The 22,848-nt window shown below is 41.5% G+C and overlaps 2 protein-coding genes and 1 pseudogene across 2 annotated transcripts; 2 read left to right on the top strand and 1 right to left on the bottom strand.

The window, feature by feature from the left end:
* Positions 1–1,280: 1,280 nt before the first annotated feature.
* LOC141811640 (cyclic dof factor 2-like) lies at positions 1,281–5,375 on the top strand (annotated as a pseudogene).
* Positions 5,376–6,334: 959 nt separating this feature from the next.
* On the bottom strand, positions 6,335–12,914 carry LOC141811804 (putative apyrase 2). Its single transcript, XM_074699860.1, has 9 exons — positions 12,438–12,914; positions 10,811–10,939; positions 10,661–10,717; positions 10,408–10,500; positions 8,845–9,050; positions 8,583–8,671; positions 7,024–7,241; positions 6,751–6,940; positions 6,335–6,660 (listed from the first exon to the last, which is right to left on the bottom strand). The coding sequence occupies exons 1-9, from the start codon at positions 12,714–12,716 to the stop codon at positions 6,548–6,550; spliced, it is 1,374 nt and encodes a 457-aa protein (XP_074555961.1). The 5' UTR covers positions 12,717–12,914; the 3' UTR covers positions 6,335–6,547.
* A 4,691-nt stretch (positions 12,915–17,605) lies between these two features.
* LOC141811803 (zinc finger CCCH domain-containing protein 53-like) lies at positions 17,606–21,323 on the top strand. Its single transcript, XM_074699859.1, has 9 exons — positions 17,606–18,863; positions 18,936–19,094; positions 19,243–19,428; positions 19,530–19,621; positions 19,699–19,980; positions 20,082–20,181; positions 20,273–20,461; positions 20,535–20,592; positions 20,704–21,323. Exons 1-8 carry the CDS (start codon positions 17,962–17,964, stop codon positions 20,566–20,568), a joined length of 1,944 nt encoding a protein of 647 aa, XP_074555960.1. The 5' UTR covers positions 17,606–17,961; the 3' UTR covers positions 20,569–20,592; positions 20,704–21,323.
* Positions 21,324–22,848: the final 1,525 nt, after the last annotated feature.

The raw sequence follows: 22,848 nt of genomic DNA, 5'->3' as shown, positions 1-22,848 counted from the left end.
CGCGCCTTATCTTGGGCCTTATCCAGATCCAATCCGACCGCGGCTAAAATGCTTATAACAACATTTTTATTTAATTGTCAAAATATTTTTTGTATAAAATTAAAAAAAAACTATTTTATCCTTTTAAATTATAATTCAGATTACTAGAATGAAGATTTACTAAAATATATACTACACGAATATTTTAAAAGAAATTAATTGATAAAACATTATAAGTGGAATACTTTTTTTTTAAAAAATAATTATTAAATTTATCCATGACAAATACCGACTGAGAATCATATTAATTACTAAATGTAATTATCATCGTAGAAAAATAATATATTATTTAATCTCTCCATTAATCCTCAAACCACTAAAAAAAATACCTTCTGGATAAACTCTCAATTTCCACGTCTGTCAACATCTCAACACGAAATTCTTCATTTCTCATTCCTAAAATCGTAGAAAAAACATAAGAATAAGATTTAATTAATTAATTAATATCCACGGAAAAAGATCGTGGAAAAAGAAGCTCCTCCTTTCCACGGTCATCAAAAATAAATAAATAAGTAAATAAAAAAAACATAAAAATGGAAAAAGCCATGAAAAGGTGTTTGCTAAAGTCATCTTTTTTTCTCGTGGCTCATTCTTTATTATTATTATTATTTTAATAATTCACATCTCCAAATTTTTACATACTTTAAAGGGATTATCTTTCTTTTTAATTTATTTATCAAATAAATTCAAAAATAGAAATGGTTAATGGTCTAATAGTCAATATCCTAAATTTTTAATTCTATTAAAAAAAATAAATTACAGTACAGTACAATTCGAATCTTAATTAATTAAATATTTTATCATTACATCACACTTTTAATAGTATATATATAATTGATAATTTTTAGTTTTTTCTCAAATTGTGGCCTCGAATTATTGGATTTCAAGTCATAAACGAGATCTTAATTGTGGATTAAAAATGAACTTTTCCGACCACTTAATAAATTCAAATAAAATTATCGTGTTTATAAATAAAAAATACAATTATTTTTTAAATATATTTATTTTCTAAAATTAGAAAGGTTCTCTTATCCTATTTTTTTCCATCTTCCGACTTGCACTGCGCAATAGTGTCCGCTGGCCGACACGTGGCGGTGGAGCGGTGAGAGGAGATCTACCTGCGGCGGGGCCCAGAGTTTGCACCGGAGGCCAACGAGGTGCCACGTGGGGGGAGATGCGGTGGCGCGGGTTGCTGCCGGTCGCGAATCTTTTTCTTGTGCGGCCTTTTTGAGTGGCGGAAGATGACGTCACCGGGAGGGATCGCCAACCACGAGAATTCGCGGCTCAGAGTGGCTCCTCAGCGCCGACTCGGACACACACGTGGCGCCCGGTCACCGGCGGTATCCGGTCGCGGTGCCTGGTGAAAAGGAGTGATTGGGAAAAATCGCTCTTTTTTGTTTTCTTTTTGGTTTCCTTTCACACAGAGCGAGGGGGCGGCAGCGGAGCTCATTCGATTGGATTCGCCTCGTGGAGTCTTGGAACCAGCGATCGGGCGGGGCGGAGGAGATGGAGGAGGGGAGGGATCCGGCTATCAAGCTCTTTGGCGCCACCATCCCTGTGGTGGCTTCTGCCGCCGCTGCGGCGGAGGAAGACGACGTTAAGGAGGTGGTGGCGGAGGGGGAGGAGGCCGCCGTTTGTGCAGCGGAGGGTCATAAGGTGAGTGGAGAATCAATCAGCTCGCTCGATTTCTTTTCCTCGATTGTCTGACTTTTTTACTTAGGGTTTCTTTGGAAAAGCTGCTTCTTTTTCTTCTCGGCCATTTTGCTGTAAGCTTGTGGGTTTTCTGTCGGGCGAAGATTTTCGGTTCTGTTTTATTTCTATTTTTTTTTCAGTCGGCGGTGGTGATTAGTGGAAGGAAGAACCGGATCTTAGTGGATTCTTCCTCTTCCATGCTTCTATTTGATACAAACATGACAGGATTGATGAGCTCTCAGCCGGTCCTATTAGTTATCTAGATTGATTTTGTAAAAGTAGTTCATACAAGAGCTCTTTAGAATCTCGTAGCTGATTGGTTTGTGCCCCTTGGCTCTCTTCTCACAGAACCTTCAACTTCTTTTATCAATCTTTTGGGGAAGAAGAACATCTTATAGTTTGTTATCAGCGGCCTGAAACTGATTTTTTTCTGTACAAACCGTGTGCTTTTGTTAATTGTCATCTTCACTTTACACCTCTTTCCTTTTCTGTTCTATTGTAGGTAGTAAAGATTCGACAATTTGTTTTGTAATATTGATTTGATAAGTAAAAAAATACCTGAATTGGTTAGCAAAGTATGAAACCTGTTGTTGTATTTGTTACTTAGGTCTCATTGAGTTATATCCTGATTAGGGTGTTGCACCTTAAACACACAAAAGTTATGCCAGACCTTAACTGAACAACTTATTTGAACATAACGGTTTCCATTTTCGCTGGGCAGGATAAGAAAAATATCTGTGTGAGAAAAATAGGGTTGACAATTTTTCTATTTAAAAAAAAATCACCTGAAGATCTGCTATTCGAAACATCAAGGACAATGTTTGGAAATAACCTATCTATTGTAAGTTGAAACATATATATATCTATAAGTATACATACGGAAGTAAAATTTGGGGTTTACAGAAAAAGATCACTTGAAGATCTGTTGTTTGTATATAATCCAGTTTTCGTTCAACTTTCTTCTCTAACTGCAAAGGAATTTGAGAATTTAATTAAAGCCGATGCTTATAAGGAGTTGCATGCTACATGAGGATATGGTGAAACTTGTTATTGGAATTGCATGAAAAGTAATTCATGCTTCATCTACAATGTGTTGATTCCTTCTTTTCGAGAAGGTGTTCGACAAATAGGTCTGTGGAGTATCCAAAGCTGTATGTCACCTTGAAGATGTGCTGTAACAATAGGTAGAATAATCTCTTCTGTGGAGTTGCATGGCAACTGAGCACTAGTGTGCTGTTTCTTGTAATTAGATTTTAAATTAAGAAACCATGTTGTTTATGCCAAAGGAGATAATTCTATTGTTGCACATAGCTTGTTGATACCTTCAAATAATAAATTACTTTCAGTCTATCTACTCATACGATCCTTTTTTAGCATATATACCATTTAAGTCAGATTATATGACTCCAGATCAACAATCTTATCCTACACAGGATCCCTAAAAGGTGGACTGGTCCTTTTGGCAAGAGGGATAGAGATACAGTGTGCCTTTAATAAGGGGGAAGAGTGGCATTTAATTCTCCTCTTTTGTTTTCATATAAGAGGTTATTAAATGCTTTGTATAAAACAAAAAGGTTTTGATATGTTGTAAAGTGAGTTTGGTTTGCAAAAAGTAAAGATGTGGAACAGCTACTAGCAACGATTATTTGATCTGCAAACTAGTAGATAAACCACCTTGCTGGAGAATCTACCCATGACTAGTCATTGAGGATCGGTTGACCTCTGCCCATGCCAAGTGGTACCTGAGCAGATGATTGCTCATCAGTAGTGAGCTAAAGCATGCACTGAACTAGAACTCAGTTGCAGGCAGGGGAGGCTTTAGTAAGGTCATAGAGACCATGAGTTTTTCAGATTCGGTTGGCGGGCTTTTATTGTCGGGGCTGTTTCTCATTACTGTCACTTTAAAACTAATGCAGCCAGTGGAATTTGTTATACAAGCTATTCTATATTTCTACATGACTTCAGTTGTTTAAATATCTCATCATGGTACCATTTTTCAGGATACATCAAAAGAAGTAACAGACAATGCGGTCAGCAATGTGTCACCTGTTGCACCAGCTGAAGAGAATGAAGGTGCATCAATCAGTTCTAGTTTGACCAATAGCAATGATCATGAGAAAAACACATCCCCTACAGATGATAAAGAAACAGCAAATGCTAAATTTGAAGACACAGAGAATGAGACTGATTGTTCTGTGACCGAGAAGGTCCTCAAGAAGCCTGATAAAATTCTACCATGTCCTCGATGTAGTAGTATGGACACCAAATTCTGCTACTACAATAACTACAATGTCAACCAACCTAGACACTTTTGCAAGAACTGTCAAAGATATTGGACTGCTGGTGGAACAATGAGAAATGTCCCTGTGGGTGCCGGTAGGCGTAAAAGTAAGAATTCTTCTTCACAATATCGTAATCTAGTGATCCCTTCAGATGGATTGCAGTCTGCTCAGTTGGATTCTCTAAACCTGTCACACCATCGTGCTATTGGTTGCTTGCCTTCCAACCCTCCACGACCTCTGGTAGGAAATGGAACAATCGTTGAATTTGGCCAGGAAGTTCCTCTTTGTGAATCCATGGCCTCTGTGCTCAACATCGGAGAGCAAGTTCCGAATGCTGATTCTGGTTCCACATTACATGGAGAAAACTGGGAAGAACCTTCTTGTGAGTCTTCTGCTACAGCCACCAATATGAAGGAAAGTAGACCTGCTAAAACTCCAGTAAATGTGGAACAAAATGGAACACAAAGTTTCCGTAACAGACTTACACCTTTACCACATTTGCAGTGTTATCCTGGAGCTCCCTGGGCTTATCCATGTAGTCCCTTATGGAATTCTGTCATTCATGTGGATGCCGGTAGATGTTCATCAGAAAGTTCTTGCACGCCAGTGAACGGCAATTCAGGTTCAGTTCCTTGGAGTCCAGGAGCAATGATGGCGGTTCCTCCATTTTGTGCAGGAACACTCCCTTTCCCTTTCATGCCGGCTCCATTTTTGGGCTTCACCGCCTGGCCCAACGGCACATGGAATGTACCAATGGTCGGATCTGATGGCTGCAAATCTCCATCATCCTCTACAAGCAATAGCAATTATTCTGGAACTGGCTCTCCAACTTTGGGTAAACATTCCCGAGACTCGAGTTTGCTGAGTGAGGAGAAAATGGAGAAGTCTCTATGGATTCCGAAGACTCTTAGGATAGATGATCCAAAGGAAGCTGCAAAGAGTTCTATATGGGCTACCCTTGGCATCAAGCCTGATATGGGTAGCATCTTCCATTCCAAAGATGAAAACAAGGTTCACAAAAATGATGCTGAGCAGGTAATGCATGCGAATCCCGCTGCATTCTCTCGGACACAGTCCTTCCAAGAAACCACATGAAGAGACACAAGCTTTTCATCTCCAAATGCAATCAAAGAAATGAAGTCATTGCATGGTGAGGATTTGGCACTGCTTCCATTTCAAGCAAGAAAGTAGGATCATGACACCTGAAGCACTCACAACTAAATTCGCCTCAGCCTACTTGTGAAACTAGCAGGCACAACCGCAAGGCTTGTCGAAATCTCTATATTGTTCAAGAACTCCTGTAAATACATGATCAAAGTATTTCTCTGTAATTTTTGTTCTTGATATAATTTACACTCTCAAGTATCACAGGTGTAGCCAACCATGACAGAAAATTGAACTCATAAACGTAGAAATAAAGCTTATCTGAGCACTGTAAGTTACATGCTTGTTTAAGTTACAAATTGAACTCACATATTTGTGTGAACATAAGCTTGAATTCTGATGCATATTTATCTTGTTTTCTTCTTCTATCTTTTATGTCAGTGTCTACCTTCTTTCATTCTAAAAACGTTAAACAGTCTGAAATTGTACATTCACCCACCAGCAGTCGATCGAATGCGCTCATATACTTACCAACGAGCCAACTGGAGATTCATATTTCAATTTAGTTAAGTTCACTGTCGTTGTATTCTCTTAACTAATTGCAGAGGAACATGATGACAGAAGGCCCTAAAGATTGGCCCTCAACTGTTGCTCTTCACCCTTGACACAGCATCAGTGATAGAATTTTGATATCGAAGATGGAGGGAAGTCTTACCTTTGAAGCAGTTATGTTAGTTGTTATCAAACATCAAAGAGAGGAAGAAGATCATAAAGGAATGCTTTTGAGGTTTTGCACTTTTGCTAAGCAGAGCAAGGAAGCCATTGCAACCTCATCCTCTAATGAAAGGGAAATCGAAATGCAAAGAATAGATGCCTATAGTTTCTGTTTACAAACAAGATGGCGCTCTTTGGTTGTTATTAATTTTTTAAATTGTGAAAATTAGTTTGTAACCATTTCTTTAATCTTCAATAAGCATTTGATTTATTGAACCAATAATACCTTTTCTTGGAAGACATACGTTTGTATTAATTTTACACAACTACACATTAGAATTAAATCGAACAATTTAAATTTTTATAAGGTGCATAATTTATATTTACTTTTAATTAATACTCTCATTTAATTTAAAACCAACCCGAAATGATAAAATTAAAAAAAAACTTTAGTTCGATTTTAGTTTTCCTTATTAAACCGATAAATGAAACCGTGCTAACCCTAAGAAACAACAGATGTGTGCATTAACTAACAATTGTTCCACAAATGAACGACAATTAAATTTGTAACAATTGAATACCACACGAGCGTAAGTGAATGAATCGCCACGCAAAATTGTAATATCCAAGCCCTTTGCTGCTGAAGCTTTGATTCTTCTCAGCCGGGATCCTGATGGGGGTTCAGCAGTTGCGATTGCATGAAACTAGGGCTTTAGTTATGGTGATGAGACTACTTCAATGGCACTACCAAGAGGCCATGCTGCCTCCACGAAGGAGTCGCCATATGGAACTTGCTTCACGAGCGTGATCTCTAGACTTGGGTCTACAGCTGCGATGATGAAACATGGAAGAGTTAAGACGAGAGTAGAAGTATCAGAATCTTACAAACGCCTGGGACTATGCTGCTAAGTTTGCCTACCAAACCCATCCACCAGCAAGGCATACTGGTACACGAGGTCCATGCAAAGATAGGGAAGGTTCTCAGTAGCAACACGAGGGTAGGCTGCCTTCGTATCGTCGATACTCAATTGGCAAGCTCGCTTTGCAGCCTCCTCGAACTCTGCAGGTTTGACCTTTGCAACTGGTTTATTTGGGTCTATGAAACCAGCCTGACAAGGACGCAGGGAACGTGAGGGTTTGAAATGAACAAGAGATATGCTTCGGGAGTCCAAAAGCAAGAATCAAATGTTACCTCGGAAGCCCTGTCGAAGAAAAAGGATGCGACAAACAAATTTTGCTGCCCAGCTCCACCTCCCCCGTTCCAGATGCCTTGGAATGTACACTTCATATGGGCGCATGCCGGTTCACCAACCCTGAGAGCCTTAACTGCGTCATCTCTGCATTGGGAGAAACTGGCACCAGACGGTGAAGCTGATGCTTTGTATGTCTTGCCACCATACTCGTACGACCCTTCAGGAAACAAAAATTGTTAGGCTGATCTTGAGAGCCGACATTTGTTTATAAGAACATGCACATTCAAGCAAAGAAAGAAGTCTATTAATTCCTCGAGTCAAAATGAGAGAAAAGTAGCCTAGGTTGTTAGTAGAGATTGATGTCAGGAGTTGATGTACCTTAAACATCACTGACACTAAAGGAATGGTCTGATTACTTGGAGGAAAAGGGGTCACAAATCCCCCCTCTCCCTCATATCTTTCATCCAGGTAATTGGACCCTAAAAGTTTGCACATGATAATGCATTTTGCAGTTTTGGTGGGCAGAAATGAAGCACGCATTGGAACTGAAAACGACAGTAGACAATCCTTAACCAAAATAATTCCTGAGAAAGTTCTAGCTTTACACCACACAATGACAGTATGTCACATGTCCAACACTTCCGGTTCCATGGAAGATACTCCATCATCAATTTATTCAGACATAACACAATAAGGACTAGACTAGGGAAGTTTATTTTATTGGTTAGTAGGTTAGCAAGAGATAGGAATCACATGCGGAAAGAAAATCCATAACCAAAATAATTCCTGAGCAAATTCTAGCTTTACACCACACAATGACAGTATGTCCTATGTCCAACGCTCCCTATTCCATGGTAGATAATCCATCATAAATTTATTCAGACAACACAATATGGACTAGACCAGGGAAGTTTATTTTATGAGTTAGTAGGCTATGCAAGAGAGGAATCATGCTGTGGAAATATAGCTTGAATCTGCTGCCAGGATGAATGCCCGAGCCTTTGTCTTTGATTTTCTAGGTAATGATAAGATGTATGTAACTTCCTTGCATGTGCCTGCATTTTCATATGAATGATTGGATGGTGCACAGAGGTGAGGTATCCTATGTGGAAAGATCTGTGTATTCTAAATGATAAATAGAATAGGTAGTGATTACAAATACAAGCAGCACCCTAAATCTCCATATCAAATACACGGAACATTGCCTGTGAGGTAAAAGAAGCCTGCTCATTAGTTGTCAAATGATGATTTGTAATCACCTAAGAGTCCAAAGATATCATAGGCGCAAAATGCTCTTTATAATTATTAGAAACATGACACAGGCAGGATCATTTTACAGAACTCTTGTTTGCTCAATGGGAAGCATGGAAGAAAAGCAGAAACATGGAGTGCCTCCCAATAATGTTGTAAGTTCCAAGTACCAGATTAGCTCTTCTAGTTGTGTAACCATTTTGAAAATTAACACTAAATTATATTAAAAATAGGTCAAATTGGAACAGGAAAAGCAAGTACAGACCAAAGTAAGAAGATGGAATTTTAGTAAATATATCTAATATACCATGATAGCCACCCGATATACAGTTGCTGACATCACCAGAAATTTTCAGAATCTCAGCACGAGCAGCTAACAAGCCATAGTGAAGATAACTGCATGGAAAACATCAGCCAATTTAACCTAGGTAACAACTATCACATAAGATTTCAAACTCATAGTTGTTTTAAAATCATCAGTACTAACAATTACTTAGAAACCGTTACAGGTTTATCGCCAGAATGCCACAGGGAAAAAAGTTTCACAATTAGGAGAAAAGATGTGATACCTGTGGACATACAAGTAATAATGACTTCCTTTAAGAAACAATTTCTGCACATATGAATCCTCTCCATCTGAGACTTTTGGTGCCTTTTTAGCGTCTTCTTCTGAAATGGCATAAGCCATTTGAACAGATCCACCTCCCAAATCAACTACTCCAACTGTATCTGCATAAGATTTTCCAAGTCTTCCTGAAAGATAGTTGATAGTAATCTGCAAGAAAGAATTTTCTTTGTAAGACATAAAAACCATGTAAAAAGAGGAACATTATCTAAGGCAGAAGTTAACATGTTAAGGAGTGAGAATGTCGATACTGTTGATGATCTAGAAAAAGATAGATTGGGCAGCATCAAACAAGCTATTATACAAAAAATGCCAGAAACTTTAGGGTAATGAAATACAATATAGTTCATGTTTGAGTAGTTAAGATCTACATGATCCTTCGATGTGTTAGAAGTTCAAATCTATGTTTAAGCTGATATTTGACCTAGATATGATTATGCAATGAGACACATTTGATACAGGTTGAATATTTATAGTTAATCAGGTAGTTATTCATCAATAGATCTTCCAACTGTCATCGTCAACATCAGGCCTGTGTAAATTCCAACTATTGGGGTCAATACGTGGATCCTATCTTTCCATAAAACTATATGCAAGAATGCAATACTATTACAAATATCAGATCAATTAAATTAACTTGAATTTTATTATGTCTCTTTATTCTTACACCTTCAACTATAAAATTTATTCGTCTCCTTTGGACATGTGCATATCACCTCAACCTATTTTCTTACACTTTTATAATTTTTATAGTTTATCAGAACCACACTCGATTTATTCCTATATGGTGCTACTGTTTTATCTTTTTTAATACTCTATGTTATTTCAATTGCATTAGTTTTCTGTAGTATTGCTTCAAAGTTGCTGAGCACTCTAAGCATAAAATATGGCAGGTAGTACCACAATATTATAAAAGTTCCAAGTCACACAACAACCAATCAACTTGAACGAAAGCTTGATGCTACAAGTACCTCAAGCAATAGAAGAATCTAATAAAAGAATAGAATCAGCAAACATGTACAAATAGATAATCCTATATCAGGTAAAATTTAAAAACTTGTTCCTGTACCTTCTTTTGTTAAAGACATAACCTTGACATGGATTGATTTGGTTTTCAAACAATTTGGGCAATGTGGCTAAATTGTCATCCATTTTGACATGTCTACCAGGGCCTACACTAGTAATCCCAATAGAAATGCTAGCATAATAAAAGAACAAAAGGGAATTTACTAGTATCTAAGGCCTACGTGAAACCAAACATGATTGTCAATTAAATATCTGTGAACCATATTTTGCTAATTTCACAAGACACTTTTCCACACTAAGCCAAGTATACAAGTGAGTCAAGCAAATCAGCATGGAAAATTTTATTCAAAAGAGATAATGCTTCTTGATTTTGTTGCTAACTACAAAGTTATATAACTAAATCCAACAATCGATAAGCAGTAACAGCAAGCAATATCTATTATAAATTTCAATCAGAATTAAAGAAATTTGTGCTACATACCCATTGATAAGCACCTTCCTGGGTTCCATCAAGAACAGTTACCCAGTCTGACTGGAATTTTAATGAGCTCTTGTGTTGAAGTAACTCTCTAACCTGTGTAAATGATCCCAAACAAAAAGACAGCACATAAAAGTTAAGATTAATCAAGTATGCTATGAAGAAAGTTAGTAGAAATAAATCAAGTCGATTGGAACGAACTGTCGGAATAGTTGTTCAATATTAGTGTTGCGAAGGAACAGGCAGGAAATTTTACCGCTTGCAAAATTTGTTCAGATGCTTCAGCTCCCAGAGCTCTAAGACCTGCTGTAGCCTGCATGAATATCATACTACGATAACTATACAGAAAATGTCACTCCATAACACAAGCTTGATAGGACCAATAGGACAAAGAAATACAATTTACCCCAACTCTGACAGGCGTTTTACGTCTCAATCCCTCTGGGATAACACTCTCTGCTTTCTCCAAGAGAGGAATAAGTGAATCTGCAGCCTGCTGAGGGTCTTTAGCATAAGCACTCAATCCAGGTTTTATCTGCAAGTGAAAGACAAAGAAGTAATTAGTCCAAAAATTTTACACATTGAAAATTTATTTGTACTTGCAATTCTATCTCACTAAAAAGATAAAAATTAGATATTCTTCAAGACAGTTTCTAAGTTTTAATTGATTAGAAATTTCAGATTTAAGCTTCGAAGCTAAAATGTATAGTATTAAGGATATAAGATTGTATTATGATATTATTGTTCACTACATGTGAACTGTACATTACACAACTGTGAAAGCACTTTAGACGACTTGATAACATTTTATGTCTTTGCCTGAGTGAAGGAATTATCAACATTAGAACTGGTCAGGAATGAGGCATCCACTTTGTCATATTTTTATTATGCAGGGAGAGGATGGAAACACAAGGAAAGAACTACTCAGCAATGGTAACAACATCGGAAGAACCTGCTGGAAGATCTTGAAGATGAGGTATGGGGAGGAGATTGGATCTCCTTCTGATTCCGGAAAATTTAGGATTTCTAAAAGGCCTCAAAGATGAGGTTCAGGGAGAAGACCGTGCCCCATTCTTGAAGGGAATGGCAACGACATCATTTGAAGGGAGGCAAGAAGCTCTGTTCATCTTGAAGGAAAGCAGATGACAAAATCTGCTTGTGAAGGAACCACAATGGAATATGGTCAAGTGTCCATTGGAAGGTGTAGCAATAAGGCACTGTAGCAGATAGCATCAATGATGGAGGATATAAGGAATTGAATGGGTACTAGGGTGTTGGATCTTCTCCACATGTGTCAGCCTCACCAGAGCAACAAGGTGCCTTAAATGGCTAATTAGGTGATGCCTTCATTGGAAGGAACATGAGGAGAAGAAGCAGTAGCTTCTTAGCTAGAGACCACATCTCCGGCCTTTGATGATATGATGGAGGATTTAGATATGGGTTTGTTAGACAGTGAAGGTCGAAGGAGGACAGGCTTCCGGGAATTGCCTTGAGTAGTGTCTTGAGCCCTTGAAGAGTTAATACTGGGGGATGTTTGATCTCTACCACCAGTGTCAGCTGGAGGTCCTACGTCTTCTACCTACTTCTAGGATGCCATAATTGTGTCCTACATATACGTATGATGTAGCGGTTTCAATTTAGTGAACAATAGTAACAAATACAATCTCCTAATCTAATTTTTTTACATGGTATCCTAGCATAGTCTTCGGTTCAAATACATGTAGTCCCTCATCTTCTATCTAGTTCTCGGATGTTATAGATGTGTTCGTAATATTTGATGCAATCGTTTCCCTGCAATGAACAACAATAGCATCGAAACAATCTGTACAATCCCAAAATTGACATGTTTAAGTTTCTTAACTTCATACGTTCATGCAAAATTTGAACTCTGAAGCTTTCAATATACCAAATCTTAACGAAATTAATTTAGAAGAAATTATATCAAGCACAAACAAGACTGGGTTGGAGCTATAGTAGAATAAAGGCAAAAAAAAAAAAAAAACAGAATAAGGAAGACAATTTGTAACCCTTACTTGTTCAAACAGTTCCAAATTTTTCCCTATATGCAGTAGATCCAAATTTTTATCAAAGCAGAAGACATGAACCCTACTCCCGGAACTCCCCGCGTCAAATATGACAGCATAGCTCCTAGATCCCGCAAACCCTCCGGGAATCGCCTTCCTGGAAATGCTCCCAGGAGCGCGGGTCACGACGAATAGGATAGAACATACTAGGAAGAGAGGGACCGCGAGGACAATGCCTCGGTAGCGCTGGATCATGTCGGGGATAGTCCCCTGGCGCGCCCGCCTCATCTTGTCCTGGATCTCGGAGTGTCCGCGGCTGAGCTCCGGTGCGGACGGCGAGCGGCACCGAATGAGGCCGTTGGACGACGACGTCTGGGTCGGCGCCGGAGCCTTCAACGGCGTCTCTTGGGACGGATCCAGCTAATTACCAGAGAATGAGATCGATCGAGAGCAGCGGTCGAAGGCAACGAGGTCGAGACAGATCTCCCTCCGCAATGGCGCTCTCTCTCTCTCTCTCTCTCCCATTTTTAACAAATTACTTACAAGTCAAAATTTCTATGTATCCAATTATCAGAAGACACGTGTCCATAAACTATGACATGTCATCACGCGACTAGTGGGGTAGTGAACGGGTATCTAACCATTTGAACAATTAATTTCAATTTACCTTGGGTACTTAGCTGTCACGCACGAGCATTGCGTACTCACTGGACGGTGACCCATGAGCATCGCGGGACCCACATTCTTGGCGGGTTCAAAAGGTAGGTAACGTTTTGGGGAGTTCAGAAATTGGATGGTGGAGAGTTACGAGTTTGAGTGAGTCCAGGTTGAAGGGGTCGCATAGACGCGGTCTTCAAGTATGCGGATGACGGTTTGGGATGGCCCAGCGAGACTGGCAGATGGAAGTCAACCATGTCTTTGCGTTGACTCGAATGCTAAATATGGCCATCGTCCGTCGGCCACCTCCGTCGAGTCCAGACACTGTAAACAGGCATGTTGAATTTAAAGTGTTTGTCTGGAAGAATACAGGAATCACCAGAGAAGGTGCAAGATTGGAGTTGATCGCTCTTCGTCTTCTTTGAATCTGTTTGTTGCGAGAAGCAGAGGCCGCGGCGGTCGGTGTGTCATTGACGTCGCCGAGTCCTCATCGACGCTGAGGAGCTCCGGTCGCCGGTGCGGAGGCTAGCGATCACTTCATATGCCATTGCCGTCTCATCCATATCCCTGTTCCTGCTGTCCATTCCTCGGAAACTCCCAAACCTGCCTTCTTTGATTCACCAGGCAACGAAATCTTTGAAACCTCTAAAACCCTAGAATCACTCAGGCACAACCATTCTGATCCCTTATCTTCTATCACTTTGAGAGTCTTGTTGGACAATTGCAAATCCTTTTGTTTTCCAGACCTTTTACTCTTTATATTCTTGTATTTAGAATCAACACACCTAACTATAGTCTTCAGAATTGTTCTTTTCTCATGTTTTAAACAGGCATGATTATAAACTCCTGATATCAATTGCATTATGATGCATGCTTAAATTTGGTTACGACAGTGTATATGAATGTTTGATCTTGCTAATTTCAATCAAAAGTTGCTCTTCACTGCTTGTCCTAGAGTTCTGCCTTTGATACATTGTTTTTTTTTAGCAGATATGTTTCCTATTTGTGTCACACCAAACTTTTACTTGTTTATTTTTAGTTGCGACATTAACTTTCAGATTACTCTTGGAGTAGAATTAATGAGCAATGTCTTTCTCCTTCTTAATCACATAGAATCACTGATACTAGTTTAAAATTATATTTTGGCAGTGAGTTCGTAGATGAGAGAATATCTGCTTCAGGAGTTTCTGCTTATGAATTATAGAGTTTTGCTCTCTTCATCTGAGGTTGTGACCTTCATTCTCACATAAGGAATGCTTACTCTTCACCAGAGATTTTTCTGCCGTAGCTGTTGAACACTGTTTTTTCTGCTACAGATTGCGTTGACGTAGTTCTTCAGGATTGCAAGCGCTCTGCAAATCGAGCAATAGTTGCTGAACACTGTTGTTTCTGCTTAATTAAATCGCATGCTCAGACAAGGTGGGGCTTCAAGTTGCGGCTGCTGCAATCAACTGGATGAAATATTAAACTGGAGAGAAAGAAAAAGGAACATGCAGCTCATCGTCTACAATGAGAGAAATGATCAATTATTTCTATACGTAATGTATCTGTAGTAAAGTTTTACTCAGTGGATGGCTGACAGCAAGGATGGCCATGAAATGACCCTCCAAAATGATTGGATTCCATTGCAGTCCTTTTCCTGTCAAATTTTTCTGCCAAAAGAATCCAGTAAGTGCCGTCCATGCATACCGAAAGCGACTTTCCAACCAACACCTAGCTGCTCGGCTTCTTTGGTGGGTAACAGTCCAATCCCAATCCCTCTAAGCAAATATGATCGCTCAAGTCTGCAGATGACAGTGAAATGCCCTTCTTTGCCTTTGTTTTTCCTCGCCTAACTTGTTTGAAAAGCAAGGGCTGCTCGACATGCGAGTGAGTGAAGGAGGTAGCTAGTGCAACACTCGAGTGTGCCCTCGTGGGTCTGGGGGTCCTTCACCATGACCTTTCTGATCTCGATCCAAATCAAGGAATTCAGGGTGTTGAGAAACAATCAATCACCAAGTTAATTTCTTGTTAGCATCTGGCAATCCTCCATTAATGGAGGCAATCTGCAGGCATCAGGAAAAGCCACTTCACTTCCGAAAGCGACTGCCTAAAATACTTGGAGACGCACAAACGCAGATGGAATCATCAGCTGAAATTAATATTATGGAAAACCATTTGTTTGCTAGCTCGCACTAATCACCATTATCTGTCCTTTGTTCCATGGATATTACCTATTGGTTGCATAATTAATTAACTAATCAATCACAAGAAGACAGGATGGCTCCACAAGTCCATTGACATCACATAGGCACTGACTAATCGGCCCCCATTGCTATGATTCTGCTCCAACCCTCCTTTAGTTGTCACTCAAACAATCCAATTATCAAAACAAGAGGAGAGGGATGATCGAGGAGAAAACTTCTCCATGTAAAATGAACACTTTGGAGAAACTTTGGGAGACAGCAGTCTAGTTGCAATGTCATATCTATCTGGAAGCCATCACAAGCAGGATAATCAGTTGTATTCGAACAGTGAATTTCAGCTACCACAATTAATTTACGCTCGTCTTTTGTCCTGCACACCAGCTGATCCCCACATGGGGAGGTAGGTTTGGCACCCTTGCTCTGCCCCTCACATTTTACAGTTGGATGTTTCAATGCACACCAACTGTTTGTCGAAATTGTGCATCAACTCCCTCGTATCGTATGTATCGAACTTGTTGAATTTTCATGCTAGTATTTCTGCTGTATATTCCTGTCCTGTAGGCATGATTGACGGCTGTTTGGTTGCTGTGCAGGACAGCCACTGACATTATCACGTGGAAATCTGATCAATGGCGTTGGCTTTGGTTTTGGCTTTGGCTTTGGTGGGGCTGGAGTTGCAGTTGAATCATAACATTTTGGAGCAGCATGAAAGCACACTGTTGAAGTCCCACTGCCCTGGTTAATTATGAAATTCCCACTAGGAAAAGAATACCACACACGGACCCTCCACTGCATGCCATTTGCCCGAGGGCAAGTAGCAAACAAGGCTTTTTAGACTGCTCAGCGAACTTTATTGCTTTTCTGTACAAGTAAATGAAGGGGAGATACAGGAAAAGCAGGATTGGGAATGTAGCTAGTAAAGCCAGTAGTAAAAAGTCATTTAAAGCGGGAATGAGGGAGAGAATCCAATCATTCAGACATTTTGACTGTGAACTTCTTTTGTGTTTTATTGGTGAGGAGGGCTCTCGTTATCTTGCTATTCATTTTTCTATGATTCTGAACAGGGATTGTCTGCAGCAGTGACTATGAATGCAGCTCTGCGGCCTCACATGGAGGCACGGCATTAAGTTACAGAAACCGTGCAGGCATTCCATCTCACTGATTGAATCCGCAGTAAATACTTGAATCGATCGACATGATATTTCAGCACAATACAGCGAGAAGGATCCGAACTTGAATTCTTTACTGCCTCAACTGATTTAGGCGTTTGCTCTTATTGGACGCAGAGTGGGAACACAGAGAGTGGAAGATGGTGCGTGCTTGGACAAGGACATCTGTGGTCTCCGAGTGTGGCAGAAATGCTCTTCAGTGGCACAAGCTCCTCTGGTCTCCAAAAGCGGCTGGCTTTCCATTGGTTTCCCTGTCTGCGTCAACCATCGCCACCACAAGAGGTAGGTGCCAATTCCTGCAATTAAAGAGTGGTGCCTGCCTCCTCACGTATCTCTCAACCCTTATAAACCATCGCCCTTATACTACAATACACACTTCCTAATCTTCCTTCCTTCCCTTATCCATAATTCAGTCCCAAACATAAGCCACAGCTGCTATTGGAAGCTACAATTAGCAGCAGATAACAGATAAGGTCAAACGAAGGGGTTGTCTATTCTATTTTATTGGCAGCTGGTCATGATCATCAGTAAATTACATGAGAATCTAATCAGCCACCTACTTCGGTGCATGCATGCTCCTTTACAAGTTTATTTACAGTTCAATTTCTTCTTGTGAGTCGCCTCAGCTCGATCGCAGCAGCACCGGGGCCTTCAATCTCGGTCGATCGGATCATCATGTTCCTTTGTCCTTCCACGCGAGAGGGATGCATGCCGTGATGGTCCATGGTAAAGGGTTCAGATTGGTGAAGGCCGTATGAGCAGAGCAAGAGCACGCACCCCCAACGCCCATGTGAGTGTCCCTAGCGCTGATCTGCCATGAACAGTCAAATCCTGCCCCACTCTCTGACCTACTCGTAAAAAAAGTAGATGGGAGAAGAAGATGACTGAGATAATTAATCAGCTTCGAGTTTCAGGCATTTGAAACGTGTAACCGGCCGAAATCTTGAAACTTCGGTTTCTAATACGAGATCATCATCATCTAAACAAATAATTGTTAACCTGCCTGCTTCGTCTTATCTCTGATGGCATGTTCTGTGATGGCGTAAAAAAGTAATTTGCTGCTGCTGCTGCTACTCGCATGTGATGTTATTTCACAACAGTACGCGGCCGTCTCAGTGACAGTGGACAGAAAAGGACAATTAAAAGGACCAGAAAGAGGGACAAGAGAAAGAGAGGGGAAGCAGGGTAAATGGGTCGTCTTTGACCAGGTTGGAGCGCCATTCTATGATTTCTAGGCTCCGGCAGCAAAAGGTGGGCGTGAAGGCGGATTGAGATAGGGAAGCTGACCTATTTGAGCCGATCCAAGTTGCTTCCGTTGCGTGATCGAAGTTTAAGCCGGAGCACTTGCGGTGGCGTTGCAGGCGAGGAGCTCGCTTTCGTCGTTGAGGATGGAATCAGTGATCAGTAGCTAGTATTGTTAGCAGCTTCTACTCGAGTGTCCTTCCATTAGTTGGTGGTGGTGGTGCTATAAAGGAGGGAGCTTTGAAGGCGAGGGTGCACTCCGATCAACGAGTTGCAGTCATGGACGCCTACGAGGCGACCAGGACGGTGTTTGCCAGGTTGCAGAGCTTGGATCCGGAGAACGCTCACAAGATCATGGGCTTCCTCCTGCTGCAGGAGAACGGCGAGAAGGATATCATCCGGCTCGCGTTTGGGCCGGAGGCGCACCTTTATGCCTTGGTCGCCAAAGCCAGGAAGGAGCTTGGCCTTGCCGCCGCCGCCGCCGCTACCGCTGTCTCGCCTTCCTCCTTCCTGCTCCGCCAGAACTCCGCCTCCCGCCTTCTCTCCCCCTCTTGGCACGCGCCGGCTGCTGCGGCCGCCTTCTCCCGCTCCAACAGTAGCTCCTTGGACGAGCTCCTGAGCCCGGACGAGCTCGTTGGCGCTAAGAATGTCAACGCGCCGCCCTTCTACGGGGGAGGCGATCTTGCAGATGAGTTCCACGTTCCTGACCAACTCTCCTTCCGCGACGGTGTTGACTGCCGGGGCCCTACTCGGAGCGGCGACCCCGCCGCGTTTTCCTACGGGACGGGATGGGGGGTTAACGGCTACCACCACCGCCGAAGCGCCTCCGCCGCCGCCGCCGATCTTCGACTTGGAGACACCGTGGGTGGCCTCGGCTGGGAGCCGTGCCTCTACTTCGCGAGAGGCTACTGCAAGAACGGCGACTCCTGTCGGTTCCTCCACGGGCTCCCCGAGGAGGCTGCGGCGACGATCGCCACCAAGATGGACGCTGCGGCGGCGGCGGAGCAGCAGTGCCAGGAGCTGCTACTGAGGTCAAACAGCCAGAGGATCGGCGGCTCTTCGCAGCTCATGGCCTCCGCGATCCCCTATTCACCGGCAGGCTCCGAACGGCCGTCGCCGTTATCGCCGTCCACCAAATCCCTCAACTTCTTGCTCCAACAGCAGCAAAATGAGAGCCAAAGGTATCTCCTTTCCGCATCAAGACACTTGTAACCTTCTTGAAATCTATCCTAAAGCGTCTCAAATTACTGCAGGGCGGCTGCGGCGGCGCTGATGCTGGGAGCCGACGAGGCCCACAAGTTCCTGAGCAGATCAAGAAGCGATCTGTTGTCGAATCCAAGCTCGAGGCAAATCTACTTGACCTTCCCCGCCGACAGCACCTTCAGCGAAGAGGACGTCTCCAACTACTTCAGGTTGGTAATAACAGCTGAGCAAAAACATGATGACCGGAGAAACTCATCTTTGCTTCAGTTGCTCCCAAAAAAAAAAAAAAATCCAATCTTTCTAGCTTTTGGTTGTCAATTTCATTTCCGAAAGTTGATCACTCCCTGGGTTTCGCAGCATCTATGGACCGGTGCAGGATGTTCGAATTCCCTATCAGCAGAAGAGGATGTTTGGCTTTGTGACCTTCCTCTACCCCGAGACCGTGAAGCTGATCTTAGCGAAAGGGAACCCGCACTTTGTGTGCGATTCCCGGGTGCTTGTCAAGCCTTACAAGGAGAAAGGCAAGGTCCCCGACAAGTTCAGGTACTCCTCCATCTTCATCCCTACAAGATCATGTTCAGTTCAGGTGCTCCTCTATCCTCATCTCCATCTCAAACTACGTTATTCTCATTTGAATCGTACAGGAAGCAGCAGCTCTGTGAGAGGAGCGATTTCTATGGTTGTACAACTCCTACTTCCCTGGATGCTAGAGAAGCTTATGACCTTCATCAAGTTGGTAAGATCCCTTTGTTGCGTCTTCTTCTGTTTCATCACTTTGTATTTCATTGAATTAATTCATGCATGACCCATCAGGAACAAGGATGTTGTACAACAGCAGCTGCCAAGAGCTTCTGCTGAGGAGAAAGCTAGAGGAGCAACAGCAAGCAGCAGAGCTGCAACGGGCGATTGAACTGCAAGGCAGGCGATTCATGGGCCTGCAACTCCTCGACCTCAAGAACAGAAGCCTTTCCTCCGCGGCCATTGCCTCCACCAACTCCCCCACCTTCACACCCAACCAATCAATGAATCTTGTCGATATTAGCTGCAATGGCAGCAGCAGCAGCAGCAGTAGCAGCCCAGACGAGTCGCCAACAGGTGGCCGGATAACTTAGAACTATTGTTCATTCATTCTTCTATCCAATTCTGGTGATTAAGATGATTCAAGAATTAACTCCTGTTTTGTCTCATGGCATCAGATAAGAGCAAGATAAATAGTTCCCATATATCATTGAAGGAAGATAAGGAGAAACCTCTTGCTGATGTTAATGTCAATGAAGATAGTGACGTCCAACCAAGGTGAATGCCACATTCTAATTCTGCAAGAATTTGATTTCTCTTTTGTTTTTTCTTGCATAATGATTGATCTCGCATTGTAACTTGGTTGCAGCACAAAGCACAATTTGCCCGATAGCCCCTTTGCTTCGCCCACCAAAAAGTCGTCTTCCTTCGCGCTTGATTTATTCTCCACAGGCGAAGACAATCTAACAGCTTCCTGCACTGCAAACAATGGCGGAAGTAGCTTCAACAACACCCATCTAGACATGCCATCCTTCGATCCCTGCTTCAAAATGCCAACGTAATTTAAATCACTGATACTGTCCATTTACCAATTCTTCATTGCGCTAAGCTCGCCGTAATAATTCACGCAGGTTCTCCTCCGGCTTTGGAGCAATTGGAATGTGAATTTGAAACACTAGTCCTATCAATGTAAGAATCCCCACCTTCACTGATCAGTTACTACAAACTCTTTCTTTAAAGAATTTTGAAGCTTCGACACCCATTGCCATAAGATGTGTAGCTTGTGACTCTTCCTTGCAGGTAAGATCTAGCTAGTAAAGCAGAAGGATGTGGATAAAAGAACACAAGAAAAGTGAGGTTGCAGGACGGTCCAAAGTTTTAACCTTTTCTTTCCCTCTTCCCTATCCATTTCACTTCATGAGTTAAAGTTTACAAGGAAAGCCTTCCTCTGTCTTGGCCCTGCTCCATACCTTCCTTCCATCCATCCATCCATCTGCTACTGAAACAGTTGTAGCTATGTATCACTGTCCATTTAGATAAGATAGATAGGTTCCAAAATCTCATACCAAGTCACAGATAGATGACATTAGAAAGCTGGAACGTAGTTAATGTGGAGCAGAAAGATGATGTAAAAGCAGACGAAATGAAGCACATGGAGTGCATATGAAAAGAGCTGGAGGTGTTCGTGCATGCATGTTCTTCTCCTGTGCTGCTGCTGTGCTTTTTTTCCCCTTTGCGAGGGATTTTACTCGTTGTCTTTTTCTTAAGAAGAAAGTGCAAAACAGAACTTTGATGATCCATATAGATATTGAAAGGTTTCAGAGAAAGAAGGTTTACTTTCTGCTTGCTTTGCTTTGATGGTCAATTTTGTAGGAATTTTAAATGGTTTTTCTAAAATAAATGTGGTATTAATCGAATAATTTATTACTTGTTTTTAAATTTTTGATCTTTTGATATTGATTTGTGGATTGTAAAATTGTTGCAGAATAATCCCTCCAATCCTCTTTCTATTTACTTCGCTTCGGAGTATGAAGCTATGGAAGCGTTCAAAAGTGTGCAGGTGTACGCCTTGAATCCGAGCAATGCGGCGGCGTCTGCTGCTTCCTTGTCGGCGACGGCGGACGACACGGTGGGTGACCCAGCAGAGAGCCGCCTGCTGCTCCTCTGCGATCTCCACCTCGAGCAGCGGTCCCTCGTTCGCCCACTCGTCGACCCCAAGCTCCTCCGCCGGGCGCTCGGCTCTGTTGGCCTTTACGCCCCCAATCCACGCCGCTGCGTCGTCCTCTACGCTGGATTCGCTACGAGCGGCGCGAGGACCAGTTCCATCCCGCCGCCTGCTCGCCCACCTCCCCCTCCCTCGAGCGCCCCCCTGCCGCCCTCCTCTCCGCCTCCGACCTCCTCTGTCCCCGTCGCCGCACGCCTCATGATCCTTCCCCTCCCTCCTCCTCCGTTCCCCGCCGCCACGATCCGGACGAGGACAACACTTCCAAGATTTGTGGAGGGTAATTTTGAAGAAAAAAATTGTTGACCAAACAACTTCCAAAGTTTTTGCGATTTCGAATTATATCGGACAAAGGCGTTACACTATCAGAAATCATTGATTTCTTAAATCAAATAAAATTTTCATTCATAATTTACCAAGATTATTGATAATAACTCCCAAGATTATTCATAATTTACCAGCAGACTTGCAAAAGAGGACAAGGGTTCGAATCCTCGACCAAAGTCAAGTAATACCCTCTTGCATCATGACAAATTGTAGTTTCTCGATTTACCTCCTCACAGATATCGTGGGACCGTAAGGTGGCGGATTCACCTTTTTTGCAGAAGATAATGGACTCCGTATCGACCTTAGGTAATTGTTAATTGAACCATCTGTGAGGAGATAATCCTTGTAATAACTCCATATCGATATTAGGTAATTGCTAATTGAAATTTTTCATATTCATACATAATTATTATTATTTATAGTAATTTTTTATTTTTAAAATTTTAAGATATTTTTTATTTTTTAGTTAGGATTTGATTTACGATCTATTTATACGCATATTTAACTATTTTCAATTAACTTTTGATTATTAAATAAAAATTTTTTTTTTTTATAAAACTCTAAAGACAATTTGTCACTGTTTCTCTTTGTTTTTAAATTTTTCATACTTATTTTCTCTATAATCTTCTCTAATCTTTTATCTCTAAAATAATTATTATTTTGTTCGACTTTATTTGTGCTATACCTAAAGGAATTCGATTTGAAAGGTTGAAAGTGTATGTTTATCGAGTAATTTTAGATCTAATCAAAAGAAGGGCCCAATAGAGAGGTGACGCGATAAATAGTTTATATTGATTAATTTTGAATGGATTGTATGTCTCTATATTTTTGCCATTTAATAAATTGGCATATTCTTGACGTAGCATTTCAATGACATTGATTATTTAAATATTATA

The sequence above is a fragment of the Curcuma longa genome, chromosome 17 (assembly GCF_044706935.1).
Source record: "Curcuma longa cultivar G26 ecotype Majalengka, Jawa Barat chromosome 17, ITB_CL_G26_1.1, whole genome shotgun sequence".
In the NCBI taxonomy this organism is placed as follows: domain Eukaryota; kingdom Viridiplantae; phylum Streptophyta; class Magnoliopsida; order Zingiberales; family Zingiberaceae; genus Curcuma; species Curcuma longa.
Note: the sequence above shows the minus strand (reverse complement) of the source record. Positions and strands in the feature narration are given on the sequence as shown.

What these genes read in the sequence shown, in the direction of transcription:
- LOC141811804 (XM_074699860.1), bottom strand. Translation starts at nt 12,716, where the DNA reads ATGAGGCGGGCGCGCCAGGGGACTATCCCCGACATGATCCAGCGCTAC. An exon ending in AAACGCCTGTCAGAGTTGGG is followed by an intron (nt 10,718 to 10,810) that starts GTAAATTGTATT and finishes ATATTCATGCAG; the next exon opens with GCTACAGCAGGTCTTAGAGC. An exon ending in TATATCGGGTGGCTATCATG is followed by an intron (nt 7,242 to 8,582) that starts GTATATTAGATA and finishes TGTTTCCTGAAG; the next exon opens with GGTCGTACGAGTATGGTGGC.
- LOC141811803 (XM_074699859.1), top strand. Translation starts at nt 17,962, where the DNA reads ATGGACGCCTACGAGGCGACCAGGACGGTGTTTGCCAGGTTGCAGAGC. An exon ending in CCCAGACGAGTCGCCAACAG is followed by an intron (nt 19,981 to 20,081) that starts GTGGCCGGATAA and finishes TCATGGCATCAG; the next exon opens with ATAAGAGCAAGATAAATAGT. An exon ending in CCCTGCTTCAAAATGCCAAC is followed by an intron (nt 20,462 to 20,534) that starts GTAATTTAAATC and finishes TAATTCACGCAG; the next exon opens with GTTCTCCTCCGGCTTTGGAG.